The sequence below is a fragment of the Cryptotermes secundus genome, unplaced genomic scaffold (assembly GCF_002891405.2).
Source record: "Cryptotermes secundus unplaced genomic scaffold, Csec_1.0 scaffold864, whole genome shotgun sequence".
Taxonomy (NCBI): Eukaryota; Metazoa; Arthropoda; class Insecta; order Blattodea; family Kalotermitidae; genus Cryptotermes; species Cryptotermes secundus.
In genome coordinates, this window is record NW_019733330.1 from 154,613 (window position 1) to 173,342 (window position 18,730).

General features: G+C 37.4%; 1 protein-coding gene across 4 annotated transcripts in view; it reads right to left on the reverse strand.

Annotated features, from left to right (window-relative positions):
- The window catches only part of LOC111868066 (TBC1 domain family member 31), a 46,145-nt gene extending 28,773 nt beyond the window's left edge, over positions 1-17,372 (reverse strand). For 3 of the 4 annotated variants that reach the window (XM_023858427.2, XM_023858428.2, XM_023858426.2), the window contains exons 1-10: positions 17,246-17,348; positions 14,173-14,261; positions 13,662-13,814; positions 9,341-9,453; positions 9,082-9,260; positions 8,613-8,761; positions 5,392-5,551; positions 4,970-5,066; positions 2,904-3,136; positions 1,021-1,241 (exon numbers count right to left, since the gene is read on the reverse strand). In XM_023858427.2, the coding sequence (XP_023714195.1) occupies positions 1,021-1,241; positions 2,904-3,136; positions 4,970-5,066; positions 5,392-5,551; positions 8,613-8,761; positions 9,082-9,260; positions 9,341-9,453; positions 13,662-13,814; positions 14,173-14,261; positions 17,246-17,248 (1,397 nt within the window). In that variant the 5' untranslated portion in view covers positions 17,249-17,348. Of the gene's footprint in view, positions 1-1,020; positions 1,242-2,903; positions 3,137-4,969; positions 5,067-5,391; positions 5,552-8,612; positions 8,762-9,081; positions 9,261-9,340; positions 9,454-13,661; positions 13,815-14,172; positions 14,262-17,245 lie in introns of all 4 variants that reach the window. The other variant, XM_023858429.2, reaches the window with a different exon arrangement.
- Between the last annotated feature and the right edge of the window lie 1,358 nt (positions 17,373-18,730).

The following is an 18,730-nucleotide window of genomic DNA, read 5'->3' on the forward strand; positions in this document are numbered from 1 at the left end:
TAAATTAGGCCCAACATTTCCCACCCAAGGTAGTTTCCAATGCCTCCGGTAGATGGGGAAGTATTAGGTACCACTGCCAGAGGAGGGACGACCTCTCTGACAGAAAGGGACTAGGAACCCCTGCCAGAAAAGGGACGACCTCGCTGACAGAAAGGGACTAACTATTAGATACCACTGCCAGTAAGAGGTTGGAACCTCGCTGGCAGAAAGGGACTGATAGTAAGCACCAGTACCGGTAGGGTATGGAGACAGTAGAAATTAAAGGGGGACGCACAATGGACCAGTNAGTCGCGGTGCATGGGGAAACCCACCCCCTCAATACTGAATCACTGAATACTGTAAAACAACAACAAATATATAGAAATTAATACACTCTGACAAGTATTAAACTCTCTCTGTGCCTGGAACATAAATGCATAATACAAATCCACTGTTACAGTAAAATGAGAAACTGTCAGTATCTGTGGCCAGAAATTTTTTGATTTCATCATCATAAACAAAATTGGATATCAGCAGTGACTAGACTATGGTCTGGATAGCCAGGTAACTGGGGTTCAACTCCTGCTGGGAAAGACATTTCTTTCCTCTCCACAGCATCCAGACTGCCTCACCTCTGGGGCTGAGCTGGCATCCTATTCATTGGGTACAGGGGCCTCTTTCCCTAGGGATAAAGCAGCCAGTGGGTGAAGCTGACCATTCACCTCCATCTAGTATCATGGTTATACCTCCATTCATCCATACTTCTTCACGGTATGGTGCTTAATTAAGTTCAGGGATAAGTTTACTTTGCCTCTTACCTAAGTAAGTACGATAATAATGCTCCATACATTTTGCCATGAGACCAAAAAATTGGACAACTAAATCAAGAGCTGCTAATATTACACAAATGCTAAATAAATAATGAGCTATTCTGAGACATACAGAAATATTGGATCCACCTACTTAATCCACAATATTTTCTCCTATAATCTTTTCAAAGCATAAATAATTTAAAAACTGAAATACACAATGGAAAGTTACCTTCTCAGATTCTTCAAGACACTTCTGTTTTCTAATGGGTACTGTTCTTCAAGATGCAGGTATGCTGGATGGACTTCTCGTTTGACAAGATTCATATATGCTGCCTTGTTACAAGGTGTTTGTAAGATAGTTCTCCAAATGAGAGGTCGGTAAGAGTCCGGGTATTCCCCAAATTCCTTTAGGATAGGCCGTAAGCGACTCAAATCCAGAGTTTCTTTAATCTACACAGAAATTATGCAAAGTTATTAATTTCGAACAAGTCACAATCAAACCCTATGAGGTATTAAAAATTATGAATGTTAGCCTCTTGACCAAAACAAATTTCTTAAAATTCTAGTCTCATCAATAACTTTTCAGTACATGTGCAACTATGTCAGGAATTGCCTACCTTGCTTATAGAAACTTAGCTTACAGAATTTAAATGCCTTTAATTACAGTCTCACTAAAATGTAGGTCACAATTCATGCCGTTCTTCAATTTATTATCTCTGTGAAACACTTAGTTCATTCCTATTAGCATTATATGGACATGTTTTAAGACTAAAGTCTTTCACTTAGTACTGATTTCTGAATTAGTATCCAAATGTAATGTGAAATATGTAATTGCATCATCATAAACACCGTATTATTGATATGATTGAGTGAGGAGGGTTCTGTAGTGAAAAATTTGAATAGAACCAATACACAAAGTTAAAATACTTTTTAAAACTGAACTTGACAACTCAGCATGAGCATATAAAACCCTGGAAAAGTCTATACTACTCTACTGTGTTTTTCTTCTCTATCCAAGCCGTTTTTTACTAGAGCTGCACATAATTAAAATTTTAAAACAGCTCACAAATATCTAATTCCATCCAGACAGTTCATAACAGACCACTGAAGAATGACTGTATAGTAAGAAGAAAATTTATGAGTGTAGCAAACATCAAAACATTGTCCAAAAAATTTCTGCTGATATAATGTGCTGAAGATTTCTCAGCGGTTAAAACTTGGAGGGGGAGGGTGTACTGCTTACTTAGTCTGGAATGAGAAAATTCTAGTAGACAGAAGTAGGAGAGAGAGAGAGAGAGAGGGGGGGAGAGTGCACGCATGGGCATGTGTGTGTGTGGGCGTGTTAATGGAACCTTTATGTTTACTAGCCATAAATAACTTTGGAAGCAAAACTGTATGTACAGCTGGTGCATAGGTCAATAGAAATTGATGGCAGCTACTTAGGGATCACTCAATATGATAACTGTGCTAAAACAATAAGCCACTGTTTCACGCGATGAGTTTCCATATATGTAACTTAAGAAACTCATGGGTACAATGATTCCTGTTACTATAATGATGTCCTCATTATAAGCCTGTACATTCTGACGTAAGCAATTAACTTTCTTAGATTTGTGTAAATTGTGCTAACCAATGGTAGAAAGAATTCAGAAAATTTTACCATTCATAACCCCTGAAACTTACAGAAATTAAATAAGATCTAAAAGTTTGTGATGATGGTAAATTGTTACAATTAATATGTTGCTGGACATTATCCATCATCTTGTCTGTTCTAAAAAAACCGTCTAGTTTCTATTAAAAAACACAACGTTTCGGGAACTGGAATCTGTCCCCGTCTTCAGGTAAAACCTACTCAGGGGCTAGCTCTGTCTATTGGACCCAACTGAGTAGGTTTTACCTGAAGACAGGGATAGATTCCAGTTCCCGAAACGTTGTGTTTTTAATAGAAACTAGACGGTTTTTTTAGAACAGACAAGATGATGGATAATGTCCAGCAACATATTAATTGTTACAGAAATTAGTTGAATTCACATACTGCTGAAGAATAGTTACACTGATGCAGAAGAACAGAGAATGGTTAAACAAAGTAGCAAAAGACATGAATACACAAACCTGTTCATGAACTTTGAGGAGGTTTTGTTTGAAAGAGTCTCTGACTCTATGGGGAGTAGCCATTTTCTTCTCTGGCTCCACATCAACCTGTTCGACAGAACGAGCTTCTTCTGTCAACATGGGTTCTCCAGAAGACTGTGCCTCTAACAGTTGAGAGCTTCGATACATATTTACCTCACCAGATTGCAGAATGCATGCAACGTACTTCCCATTGCAACTAACTGTAAACTTGCCTGTGAATTAAAGAAGAAGAACCATAAGATGAACTTAACCTTCAAGAGAAATTAAAAATTCATTTAAACGTTTCTCTAGGGAACATAAAGAAGGATAATATGGCTAAGACAATATTTTAATATTGCATAATTTTATGTATAGTGATGTAAGACTGTTTTTTTTATATAAATTTAACACATGTTTTTTTTATCTATTTTAATGATTATAAACTGTACATATATATTTATATTTGTATTGTACTATATTAATTATGTGACTGGTTCTATATCTATGTATATGGATTTATGGAATATACAATAAATGAATGAATGAATGAATGAACATATGGCACATGTGAGAGAACAACAAACACATATAATCTCTCACCGAAGTATGCATAAATTTAACAGTACTGTACTTTAAGAAGCAATTTTAATCTATTACAATGATAAACTTTTAACCTAATTGTTTTGGGGTTGACATACATAATGTGAAAAGCTATGAAAAACCAGTCAGGGCAGCCTGTCAATAAGCTAAAATTTTAATTCAAGACCTTATGAATATGAAGCTGGAGGGCTCACCTCTTAACTGTGCACTGTCAAACATATTAAGGAATATTGTGACATGTTGCGCAATGGAGGACAACCCCCCCCCCCCAGCAGTGACGTGGCGGGTGAGTCAGCGCTCCGTCACCCCCCTCCGCGTGGTGATGTAGCCCCCACCCGCACTGTGACGTGGCACAGCTTCCCGCTGTGACGCGGCACTGCAACGCAATGCCGCTCTTGACATGGGCAACAGGCAACAGCGAATGGAATAAAAGCCGGCTGAGCAGCAAGTGAGAGTCACTGTGTGATCAACAGTTCTCAAGGCATCAGTTACGAGTTAAAGAGTATCAGCAGCCGATGACAGTTCTCCAGTCAGCAGTGAACGAGTAAAAGTGTGATAATCAGTGACAGTTGTGATAACTGAGAATTAATTGGGAGTGTGTAACACAGTGACACTTGTATAGCTCCCGTACTGTGAAACGTGTAGACTACTGAGGACAGAGTGAATTGAATATTGCGAATAGGGTTATAAAGTGTGAAACTCCGCAACTTTGTTATAAATAATTGTAGCCGACATTTGTAGGTTGTTAAATAAACCAATTAACAATCCGAACAGCGTCTTCAGTAACAAAACACGTTACACTGGTGTCAGAAGTGGGATTGGACTTACACACATGACCAACAAGATTCAAACTCGAAACATGTTACAATATATTTAAAAAACTGTAACTGTTAGAGCATACAAGCATAGGCTATTTATCATTTATTCCTTCTGTCCTGTGTGTAATATCAGTAGTTCAAGTCACTAGTTAAATGAAAAGAAACTGCAGTCAAGCTGAAACATTTATTATCTGAATGTGGCACTTATGCAGTAGTGAATTTCGCATGCCTTCCTTAAAGTTATAGTCTTCAATACTCAATCAAATGACTTTTAGTATATTTAATTCAATCACATAAGTTACATTTTTCTAATTTATTACTGGAAGTTTATGGTCCCCTGGGATGTGATGCCATGTAGTTTTGTAAATAGGTACCAACATTTCAAAGCAAGCTGACTCCATGATCCATTGGCCCTAAAGACTGAGGTAGCAGATTTGTTTTAAATGTTGGTACCTATTACTAACACACACAGTGTTATTTCCCAGAAGACTGTAATCTTCACCACTGTGAGAACCTCATACCTCACAATTTATTAGTTGTTCACGCGAATGCTAAAAATCTGCTACAGATCAGTCCAAGGCAACATTAATGTCATTTTTTATTTTGTATGCTATCAAAAGAACAGAATTGAGGAAATAGAGTACTTACTAATATTTTTCTGAGGCTCAAACACATTCTTTAGAAATAAGGATGATTCAACATCCAGGAAATAAAGCGTACAATGTGAAGACAGCAATCCCAGTATCTGGAATACATGAAATGATTTTATTAGAAGTACACAGTGAGGATACATACACATGGCATAGAAATACAAGGTAGCCAAAATCTGATCATAATTTGTCTGCATCAATATTAGCAACATAAAAGAAGTGGCCATAAATTAAAATGATTTCTGAAGATGTTTGTGCAGTACACTGCTACATTTCAAATGCCTTAAAGAGAATTTAATGAACAGGCAGTGTTTGAGAAATTGAGAACAGAAATCAGAGATGAATTCTTTTTTACCTTCTGACCATGTGCAGTCCTGCATATCATATTCAATTACAAAACAAACTTACATGTTTACTTACTTTATTTGCACCAGCATCAAAGAGCTGGGGCACAAATTCAATGTGCCGAACACCTGACACATCCTCTGGAAGTTTAATTACTTTCTTCACAGACCAAGCATCAAGACAGAACACAACCAATACTGGAGAATGTCCTCCAATCACCATCGCTCTCCCATTCCTGTGGTTCAGAACAAATATTACTTTACAATTTCTTTATTAAAACCGTCACAACACAACTATATTAAGGTCAGTGCCTAGTTTGGCTCTGCTACATGTTTCGGCTATTAAAAGCCATCATCAGGCAAATACGTGGCTAACATATATACACCACTGAACTGCAGTACTAATAACATTGGAAACAATAATATTAATTATATTAAAATACTTGGCATAAAAATACAATAAATTAGATTATGTAAAACAAATGTTATAGTATAAAACAAGAATAAATTCGAGTGATGCTTTACATCATTGAATCAGTCTTTGGTTTTTTGATTTTGTTGTGTTGCCATGGAAAAATTGGAGTATTCTATATTTTGTGTATATATAATAAACTGTTTTGGAGACTTGTGATGTAGATGTAGTAATATTAATGTTAATCTGAAAATGATATGAAAGTAATAGTATTAAATTTTGTTATAATCAACAATTGATTTTGGTATTGAAGATAGTGTATTATTTACTTACTATCTATTTGGTGCCTCATCTTACAAATTATTGTCCGTTCTGTTGGGAACGTAAACATCGACTGATATGGTGAAAAATATTACTTCAGGTGCATTTTCGTGATACTGTTTTCCTTCCTTTATTACAGAGCTCCCAGAACAACAAATTCAAATACTGTCCTATAATCTATTTTATACTCTTAATTCAATTGTTCTTGCAGCATGTGCCACAATAATTGCAGAAATGTACCACGTGATTTACTTATACATTTTTACTTTACTATTGAGCTTTGCATGCCATAAAATGGAACCTACGTATTCCACCTCAAATGTTATGTTTTTATGCTAAAATGATTTAAAAAGCAATTCTTTCCTTTTTTAAATTTCCCCTAGGGAGGACTACCCCTGTCTCTTGCAGTTGCCCTTCTTCCACCTTGCCTCCAATTTCAAAACTATAACAAAATGTGCCACAAGCATAATGAGGCTGGGAAATGCTACTTTAATTATTAAGATCTGTGTGATATTTTCATGGATACTTCTTTAATACCAAGCAAGGCAGTATTCAACACAGCAGGTAGGCAGCAGTAGGGACAACTAATCTCATATTAAAAATTGTCAATACTCCAAGTCTCTCATAAAGACAAACAGCAGCAGCAGCAGCAACTTGGCAGACATGCACACCTGTGAGGAAGATGGAAGATGCATAAGGCAAGCATCATATGTCTTCTTCCCAGTCTCTTATCATAACCATAATTTCAAAATCTTAAAACATTAACAGAAAAGTCAGCATACTACATAAAGCAGAGCGACAGAGCTACAACAGCACAGAGCTAATTAGCCTTCATGCAAGACAGTTGGAAGCCAGTCGAGACGTCGCAGGAGCCACGTGATACCACAAGCGATAATTACTGTATGGTGTATAAGTGTGTGTATCCAATAAAGATTCGCTGAATCCAAGACCCACGTGAAGTTATTTGTCGCGTGACATACCCAACACGTGACAATATATAACATTAGAAATACATTATTCAAAAGAACTTACTAATAATACCAATGACCTAATTTTGTTTTCAACATGACAGATTCCTATATATGTGGAAGCACAGAAAAATCGCTTTCAATAACCAAATTTTATGGTTACTCAGACTAATATTACTACTTAAATAGAATCTAAAGACTGGATGCATAATGTAACACAAACAACCCAAAATCTCCCCATCAGCAATAGAGTTAATTTCAATCCAGTGTTTATCAGCCTCTAGTCCATGGCCAGTATACAGACTCTAGTTATCTAGTTACTACAGCTATTTTATAACGACTGGCTACAGGTTGGATGATGGAAGGGTTGGAGTTTAACCCCCAGAAGGGTCAAGAATCTTCTCTTCTCCATGTCATCCAGACTGGTTCTGGAACGCACCCAGCCTCTTATCCAAAGGGAACTGGGGCCTCCTTCCCTGGAGGTAAAGCGGCTGGGACATGATGCTAACCACTCATCTCCAATTAGTGCTCCATACACCTTCCTGGCATAGTATTTAATTAGTTAACCACAGGGACAACTTTACCTTTTACTACAGGTATTTTACAACTAGTGACACTGATATTTTGTTACCTTTCAGCGATTAAACAGTTTTTGCTGAACATTACCAAACTTCTGCAGAGGTCTCACTGGGTAAGTTACTTACAATTACTTTTCTGACAATACTGGTGGACAACTTAAGTATTTCATATGTCTTCATGTATGCTTTAAAATTATGAACTTCCACTGCAGGTGATTATGATTTAATTTTAATACAACATAATGACATTATGAAGATTACCGTCTTCTGAAATGGCACACTATGTAGCTTTGTTGATAGGTATCAACATTTTAGAAAAAGCCTGCTGCTCCATCTCCAGGGCATCCTGGATATGCAGGAAGATGATCCCTCCAGAACACCAGTATATATTTACCAAACTACACGGTGTCACATCCCAGAAGACAGTAATCTTCATAGTCAAAGAAGTGAGAACTTTACATCCTATATAACATGTATGCAGACATGGTACCAGTTCTCAGAAAACCAACTCTGTTATCAGTCAATTTCCATCTATCATAAAGATGGAATTCAAACCCTTTTCTATTAGTACCACAACATTGTTTCAGCAATTACCATTCCAAGCAAATGCTACTCAAATCACATCTAACAAATGAAAATTCTACAAGCATTATGTACATCACCACAGACTTTTAGACTTTAAGTGAAACTTGGTTCTAATACTTATTTTTGTTGAATATGGGATACTGGAAGGATAGAGTAGATCAACAAGATATAGAAGAAATGATAAATGGAAAGGAAGTGTAGAGAGGGACTGAAAATATTCTTCCAGAATATATAGTACTTAAAGTGGAAATTTTCTTGACTTATGTTGAAAGAAAAAAATGAAGTGCATCTGTCAGTAAAGGGTACAATATTCTTACACAAGGACATTCTTTTTTATGCAGCATAAGCTATAGTTTTTAGTTCACAGTTTCGATTACTGTTCTCCTGCCATTATTAAAAAGAGTTATAAATACAAAACTGACACCATACTTCCCTAGTAAATGCAATAGATTTCACATGATGACTTTCCCACATATCTGGTACAATCTGCTTAATGTAGTCAAAGGTGTCAAATTTCCATATATATATGGCATCGTCTTGAAAGCATGCCAATATATTGTCCGAAACAGGCATGAAAATAACCTGTACAAAAATTCAGTCATATTTGAAACAAATGGAACTACAGTGAGGCACAATAACATGGTTCATGAGCTTTGCACAAGATTATTACTAATATCTACAATCAACATTGAACTTATACTTTTCTCAAGACAAAAAAATTGCCATTATGTATAAGGAATGAAGAATTCCTATTTGTAGTTGGTTTATCATCACAAAGTTTCCATAGCATGTCAACATCACATCTGAAGTAAACAAGACATGTGACTCATGCTTCCATTCTTAATTTATGGAAAACCTCTTATACTTCACCCAATACAATAGTCACACAGAGCATCCTGTACCTGTTTCACAACAACATTTGTCTGAAGAGACAGCTGGTGAGCTAGAGTGTTGGAGTTCAAGTCCCAAATCAGTGCCTCATGTGCTGCAGTTGTGATGCAGTACTGGCCAGTTGAAGAGAAAGTGGCCTGCGTGGGAGCAACTGTGTGCCCGTCCAATGTTCCTGTCAGGGTCCCTAATTCTAAAATCAAAAACAAGAAGCTGAAGAAAAAAAAGAGAGAGAATGCCTCATAGTTAGCCACTGATTTGTAACAAACCTACCTATATTCAAGAGGTGTACAGAAGAGTTCACAGTTCCAAAAAGCAGCTCATTCTTCTTTGTGGGTGGGAAGGCAATCACAGTGCAAGAACCTAAATTTGGCAGCAGCCAAAACCTGAAAAATATGCAAGACTTTACAGATTGTAAGTAACAGGTTATTGAAATATTTAGAAATTAGACCATGATGCTCACTTTAACAGAGACATTCAACAATCAATTAGTACTTTTATGTCACTTTTCAGTTTGCAATTTAACCAGTAAACAGTAACATTATCTAAATTTAATTTCAATCACAGAATATGAAATTTGGTTCAAACACAGAATGGGTGCATTAACACTGCCATGCTTCCATTGCATATTTTCATCTACTATGAGTCAAGCCCCCTCGTTGGTGTCTCCACCTTATTGTGGTGAGGGGGTTTGAGTATGCCAAGGACCCACAGGGCCTCCCTTGCTGGACAGGTCAAAGGGTAGGCATCAGATGAAGAGAGGCACCAAAAACTGATGCCAGAAGCAGCGTCATCAGTAGCCACTTGAAGCACAGAGAAAATGATGCTCGAGATGGTTCAGGTTCATATAGCAACAGGCGTGACCAGAGTGGTTTGAACGGCTGCTGTACTGCGATGTGGAAAGCAAATGGAAAAACTACCACACTATCACTTTTCCTGGATAGTCTCTTTCCAAAAACAGAGATACCATATATGCGAGATGTTTCCTCTGGAGGCAAAACAATCCGGAGGTAAACTACTCCCCCAATCGGATCTCCGGGGGGGAGTGTTTCTAGAGGAAATGTCATGCAGGCGTTACAACAAGAAAAAGTGCGAAGATCAGAAGAAACAGCATGGATACAAGATTGGAACATGGAATGTCAGGACCTTGAATCAAGCAGGAAAATTGGAGAATTTGAAAACGGAAATGCAGAAGAATGAAGTGTCTGTGCTAGGTGTCAGCGAAGTGCGGTGGAAAGGACAAGGTGAAATAAGAAGCGGTGATTATACAGTGTATTATTCCGGAGGTGAACGGGCTGAAAGAGGTGTGGCAATAGTGGTGCATAAAAGTGTAGTGAGGAGTGTTGTTAAGAAGATTGCTTGTAATGACAGAATTATTGCTCTGAAGTTAAAGGCGGAACCGGTAGATATACTGATTATACAAGTGTACATGCCAACATCAGAGTATGAAGATGATGAAGTGGAAAAAGTGTATGACACAATTGAAGAAATTCTTCAGGAAGATGGAAGAGGAGACACAAACAGCATCATATTGGGAGACTGGAACAGCATTGTTGGAGATGAACCATATCAGAATATTGTTGGATCACATGGACTAGGAAGACGGAATCACAGAGGTCAAATGCTTATTGACTTTTGTGAACGAAATGGATTGATTGTTACCAACACTTGGTTCAAGAAGCCAAAGAGAAGAATTTACACATGGAAGGCACCTGGGGATTGGAAGAGGCATCAGCTGGACTACATCCTTGTGAAACATCGATTCAGAAACAGTGTGAAGGATGTGAAGACGCTTCCTGGGGCAGACATTGACTCTGACCACAACTTGCTGGTTGCCAAGTTCCGAACCAGGTTGAAGAAAATTATAGGATTTCGAAAGCGCAGACCCAGATGGGATTTGGAGAAGTTATATGCTCAAAGACAAAGCGTGCAAGAGACTCTAGAAGAGAAACTCGGTGCAATTGAAGGTGAAAGCGGAAATGCTGAAGCGCAGTGGAACGATATAAAAGAATGCATGTTAGATACTATCAGTGATTTGGTAGGTAAAGTTGAGAAGATAGCAAGAAAACCATGGGTTACACAGGAGATGATGAGTAAAATGGAGGAGCGAAGGAAATGGAAGAATGTCAACAATGAAGAAGGCAGGAGGAAATACAGGAGACTGAGGAATGAATTGAAAAGAGCCACGGACAGGGCCAAAAAGGAATATCTTGAGAAGATATGTAATGAGATTATGGAATTTCAAAGAACAGGCCGTTATGATTTGATGTACATGAAGACAAAAGAACTAGGATGGAAAGAGAATCATGGGATTCAAAATGTTGGCATCGAAGACTCCCAGGGGAATAGAATAGTAGATCAGAGGCAAGTGCTGAAAATTTGGGAAAATTATATTTCAGAACTATATGATCGACCTAATCGGCCAGAAACCTTAGAAGTTGAACCGGAAGAAGAAGTAGATACAGACGAGAAAGGACCATATATTTTACAAAGTGAGGTGGAAAAAGCTATCAAGGAAATGAGGAAGGGAAAGGCTACAGGAGATGATGATGTACCTGGAGATGTGCTCAAGTTACTGGGAGAAGGTGGTTTGAAAACACTGACAAAACTAATGAACACCATATATGAAAGTGGAGAGTGGCCCAAGGACTTTACAGAAGTTACAATGATTGCCTTAAAGAAAAAGACAAAAGCTACAAAATGCAGCGACCATCGCACAATAAGTCTTATTGCACATACAGCAAAGATAATAGCAAAGATACTTAAAAGAAGAATTGAAAGGAAAATAGAGGATGTACTTGGAGAAGATCAGTTTGGATTTAGAAGAGGAAAAGGAACCAGGGATGCAATTGGGATGATGAGAATTATAGCGGAACGAACTTTGGAGATAGATGAAGAACTGTGTGTTTGCTTCATAGACTGGCAGAAGGCATTTGACCGGGTAAACTGGACCAAATTAATGCAGATCCTGAAAGAAACAGGTATCGATTGGCATGAAAGAAGATTGATTAGCAAATTGTACATGGATCAGAAAGTTAGAGTACGACTGGACAGGGGGGAGACAGGAAGTGTGCAGATTGGAAGAGGAGTTCGACAAGGATGCTGTTTATCACCAATTCTGTTCAACTTGTACAGCGAATGCCTTACCAAGGAAGCTCTGGATGGGCTCGGTGACTTCAAAGTAGGAGGGCAAATTATTCAAACTGTGAAATATGCAGATGACCTTGTGTTAATGGCTAAGGAAGAAACTGTGCTACAGGGCATGATTGATAGACTAATTGAAATTGGAAGGTGCTATGGCATGGAAATGAATGTGGAGAAAACAAAAGTAATGAAAATTTCGAGACAACCAACCCCAGTCACAATAAAGATAGACCAAAAACAACTGGAGAATGTGAAATGTTTTAAATATTTGGGTAGCTTGTTAACAGATGATGGAAGGTGTAGTAGTGAAATTAAATCCAGGATTGCCATGGCAAAAGCTGCATTTAGCAAGAAGAAGAATCTTTTTACCAGCAAATTGGACTTAAATTTGAGGAAGAAACTAGTGAAATGCTACATTTGGAGCATAGCTCTGTATGGGGCTGAAACATGGACACTTAGGGCAGTAGATCAGAAACATCTGGAAAGTTTCGAAATGTGGTGTTGGAGAAGGATGGAGAAGATCAGTTGGACCGATTATGTGAGAAATGAAGAAGTGTTAATTAGAGTCAGTGAGCAGAGGAATATCCTACATGAAATAAGAAAACGGAAGACTAATTGGATTGGTCATGTTTTACACAGAAACTGCCTTCTAAAAGAAGTTACTGAAGGAAAGATAGAGGGGCGGATAGAAGTGACAAGAAGACGAGGAAGAAGACGTAAGAAGATGCTGGATGACCTTGGGGACAGAAGAGGATACTGTCATTTGAAGGAGAAAGCTCTAGATCGCATTAAGTGGAGGAAGTGTTTTGGAAGAGACTGTGGACCTGCCGTCTGACAGATTACTGATGATGACGATGAGTCAAGACTTTTAACCAAAACAATTCTCTTTATGTCAGTATCTGTACCAGTCAATCTTAGCCTAACATTAATAGCAAGAACTCCTGAACCAGTGATTTCTACCTGATGAAGCTTGACTTTTTCAATCTATGATGTGTCCTATTCTCGAATGTATACTAAAACAAAGATCATATTTCAATTGGCACAATCCGAATTTAATGTTGCTAACTTGATTTCCTGTCAGATAACAGTCTAAAGCAGCAGGTAATATTTCTGGCACACATTTTAAATGTAGACACATTCTTCAGGGGCAGGCAACCTTCTATAACGTATGTTAACTACAAACATGGTTGTTCACTACATCCATTATTTCAGGTTTCCACTGCATGGAAATTTGAATGCTGAAACATAATTAGCATCAGAATTTTCACATTTTTCTGTACCAGTGACAACACATACTTGTATATTGCGGGAATTTCTTGCAATCAGAGGTTTATCAACCATATAATAAATTAAAATAATGGCTGCTGATTTAGTGGAACCAACCATATGAATGTACTACATAAATTACCAAATTATAACATAACCTTCCAATGAAAGATTTATTTCTTACTTTTCATTTGCCAAGTCAATAATGAAAACATTGCCCCTGTGGTCAGAAGCTGCCAGTATCTCTCCGGTTTCATTAAATGCCATATGCAGGAATCGAACACGGTGTATCTCACCACTATCTGTGGGAATGGTATGATGTACTTGCAGGATTAACCTAAAAAAATTATAAGTATGAATCATGCACTGGTTTGATATGATGATGCCATAACACATCACCATCTTTACCTTTATTTATAATCCAAGAATTGACCACTCCTTTAATTACCAATGACACACATTTCATACTGCATACACAACATTATAATATGTTATAACACTATATTAAATATATTCAAATAATAAAAAATCTACTCTCCTTCCAGTGCTACAACTTATTGGCTTCAGGTATTTACAACCATAAAAGGACAAATCAGTTCAACCCTTGGCCAGATATTCAATAAAATTCATATAAGTCTGTGGTTTCAATGAAATACACATTAAAACAGCACAAACTGTACATACAGCATTCTTACCCATCTCTCCTGGAATTTTTCAGCTGAAACGCTTGCTTGTTAATCCCTGAACACTTCAGGTCAGGCTGCATTTCAAGATTCATATTTGTCTGAAAGTTATATACATTCACAAGTTTTAATTTCTCTAAAATGTAATGGACATGTTCTAAAAACAAAGAATCTTCTCAATTAATCATTTTGGATGCTCTAGATACGAACAAGGAATATGTGAAAGACAAAATTGATGAGCTTGCAATGAAAAGAAAAGAAATAAAGAATATTAGAGACCTGTATAGAGGATAACTGACTTCAAGAGGTGTTACAAACCTAGAAGTAACTTAATGAAGGATGAGAATGGTGATCTGCTTGCAGATTCCCACAACATTATGAACAGGTGGAAGAACTACTTCTATCAGCTATTTGAATGTACATAGGGTTCAGTGATGTTGAGCAGAGAGAAATGCATATAGCTGAGCCATTTGTACCTGATCCTAGCCGTTTTTTGGTTGAAAATGCTATTGCAAAGTTGAAAAGGTTATAAATCACCACGTAATTATCATATTCAGGCAGAACTGATTCGAGGAGGAGGTGTAACATTAGTGTCTGTGATCTGTAAGCTTATTAATTCTATTTGGAATAACGGAGAATTGCATGATCAGTGGAAGGAGTCTATTATTGTACCAATTCACAAGAAGGGTGACTGTAGCAATTATTGTGGGATATCACTATCAACTTCATACAAAATTTCATCCAATATCTTTCTCTCCAGGATAAGTCCATACATATATGAAATTACTGGGGATCATCGGTGTGGATTTTGAAGTAACAGATCAACTACTGATCAGATTTTTGCGTTCGTCAGATACTGAAAAAAAAAATGGGAGTGCAAGACAGTACATCAGCTTTTCATAGATTTCAAGAAAGTCTATGATTCAGTTAGGAGGGACATATTGTGCAATATTCTCACAGAGTTTGGGTACCCATGAAACTAGTTAGGCTGATTAAAATGTGTAGTGAAGTCCATATAGGTAAACATTTGTCTGATAAATTTCCTATCCAGAATGGTCTAAAACCAGGAAATGCTTTATTGCCACTGCTTTTCACATTTGCTTTAGAATATGCCATTAGTAATGTCCAGAGACACCAGGTGGGACTGAAATTAAATGGGACATATCAGCTGCTGGTATATGCTGATGATGTAAATCTACTGGGTGATAACATAGATACCATACAGAAAAAAATCAGAAACTTTAATTGACACTAGTAAGAAGGTTGGTCTAGTAGCAAACACAGAGAAAACTAAGTATATGTTGCTTTCTCATCACTAGAAGGCAGGACAAAATCATGACATAAAGATAGCTAACAGATGTTTTGAAAATGTGGCACAGTTCATATATTTGAGAATGCAATAACACATCAAAACTTGATTCAGGAGGAAATTAAGAGGAGACTGAATTCCGGAAATGTTTGCTACCATTCAGTCCAGAACCTTCTGTCGTCTCGTCTGCCGTCTAAAATCATAAAAATCAGAATATACAAAACTATAATTTTCCCAGTGGTTCTGTATGAGGGTGAAACTTGGTCTGTGACATTACAGGAGGAACAAAGACAAAGGGTGTTGAAGAATAGAGTTCTCAGGAAAATATCTGCATAGAAGAGAGATGAAGCGATAGGAGATTGGAGAAAACTGCATAATGAGGAGCTTCATAACTTGTACTCTTCACCAAGTATAATTAGAACGATGAAGTTAGGGAGGATAAAATTGGCATGGGATGTAGCACAAATGGGCGCGAAGAGGACTGCATATAGGTTATTGGTGGGAAAGCCAGAAGGAAAGAGACCACTAGTAAGAGCAAGATGTAGGTGGGTGGATAAAATTAAACTGGATCTTGGAGAGACAGTAAAGGGTGGTATGGACTGGATCAATCAGGCTCAGGATGGGGACCAGTGAAGGGCTCTTGTGAACATGGTAATGAACCTTCAGGTTCCATAAAATGCTGGGAACTTCTTGAGCAGCTGAACAAATGGCAGCTTCTCAAGAAGGGCTCATCTCCATTAAGTTAGTTAGGATGCTCCAGAAGTACTTTAAATTTGTTGGCTACTTTTGAAATATAATTTTTCTGGAATGGGAAGAAACAAGGAGCTAATGCCACATTTGGAAAGCCTTCAATATCTAGCCATTCTGACTCTACAAAGATGGTAAATTTTAAAATCATGTTGTGTAAAATCTTCTAAGTCAGCTATCTTGAGCCATTTTAGCTACATTTGTAACATCTTTGAAGTTCAGCCTTATCAGCAAGATGCTTAATTTCAACAGACTCTATGTCATAGGTAAGCTGAAAACTGGCCATAATTCATCAGCTTTGGAAATCCTTACACCTAAATTAGGCAACAAGTTCCCAAAACTAATGGTCATTCTGCTACTATAAATTTTCATTACTGTTGGGAGAAAGAATTAATACATTTTAAAGGTCAACAGATGCCAATACTTACAGTTACAAAATATGATGCGACGCTAATACCATTCATTTATAGTGCTCTCATGTTCCAGTCTCTTTCTCTTTGAAGGACGAGGGAGGAGATGGGAAATGGGGGGGAGGGGGGACATCCTATTGATAGGCGATCAGTTGGCCTATGTGAAGAACAACCAGTAATTCTCCATTAAGCCATACCAAACCTTGGCTATCATGGACCGGCTCAGTAGCTTTGAGGATTATCAGAGCCCCATATATGTGTGTTTTACTAATTGGCTCTTACCATAAGGTGAAATGTAGCCTCTTTAGAAAATAAGATGCTTGGAAGGAAACCAGGATTCATATCGATGTGACACCNCAACTTCCATATTCATGGGAAGCTTTGGGTAATGATTTATCTACTTTCTTCTACCTAGTAGCATAAATATTTTTATAAATATGGTTTCTCACGTTACCCTACGCCATAAAAAACTTCATTAGAATTTCATACTAACTTTCTCTACGTCACTTTTAACATTTCAAACGAACTCAAACCATTCTAAGATTTTCTAAAACAAATGTAATATTTCATGCAGCAATCTTCTTTAGGCTCATTCACAATAACATTGCGGAAATATTACCATTATGTTTGTTGAATTTCGCGGTTGACGAATACCATACCTCCTTTTGCGTTCGCGTGCTATAAGATGAAATATAATTTGACAACTGAATTCAAAGAGGAAGGGAAATAAGCCTCTTCATGCTCTACATGTCCCTCAAGTCGTAATAATTCCCCAACTGAAGCATAATTTCCCTCATTATAGAACCTCAAGAGCGCTCAAGAGACGTTCCATGTACAAGGATTCACTGGGTCCCACTCATTGATACGCGTCTTACATACAAAAGTGGAATTATTTCTCTGTATTTGGTTAAATTGACGTTCTGTACCTATATTACCGGTGGGTGAGGGGTCAAACTGGGATGGGAGAAAGGGAAATATGGTAACTACCGTTAGTACTGGCTCGCTGTGTGGATGTAGATTCTACACACAGATCCTGACCAGAGAGCTTACACAAACCAATTTGAATTCCCACAATTATATGCAGTTATGGTGGTTCATTATATGCAAATTCGTAAGTATGAGTTTTGATTTGATGTGGTTGCGAAACGGAAGTAGACATTTGCGAACGAAGTTACATCTCCATATTCAATTCAATTCAATTTTATTTCGTCCATGGATCATTATACATGATATGGGACAAGTCAAAGATTAATATTAATACTAATACTAAATAATAAGTATATAATAATACAGAAATAATATGACAATACAATAATAAATGATGATAATAATATAGTAATACAGAGATAATAATATGACAATATAATAATAAATGACTATAATAATTTATCAGTCTTGAAAACAGTTTCTGTGTTCTTGAATCCTCCTTAAGATGGCACCAGGCAGATAATTCCCAGAAGACCGCCTCTGTGGTCTAGTGGCGAGCGTTCCTGGCTACAGATCCAGAGGTCCGGGTTCGATTCCCAGTGCTACCAAAATCACGGAGTTTGTTTTAGCGGCCTCAGTAGTCTAGAGGTAACGTTACCACCTCATGACTCGTGGTACTCGGGTTCAAATACGNTTAAAAAATCAATCACATTTTAATTTTGTTTTTTTATATGTGACTTTTATTAGTTTTAAATAACCTACTTATTGTATTCTTATTGTAAATTATCTTAAATGATTTATGACACTGTATCAAATTTTGCGTCCTGCAGTTCAGTGGTGAACGTTTGTTGAAGTGTGTTTGCCTGATGATGGCCACTAGTGGCCGAAACACGTAGCAGAACTATATCTGGGCATTGTCCTCGAAGTTCTTTTATTGTTGTGTTGTGACGGTCAAATAAATAAATTGTATATATTGTAACACAGCAGGATGCATGAAATGAAAACTATACACATTTGTTACCTTCGCCTTCCTCATATAGTACGACTTGCTTCCTACATGCACAAATTTCTTATTTTGTTTTTCTCACAAAAATACGAGTAGTCATGTCTTCGAACCACGTATCTTGTAAACCATACGCCAGTGCCTTACCAAAGGACCGCCATGGTTATGACAACG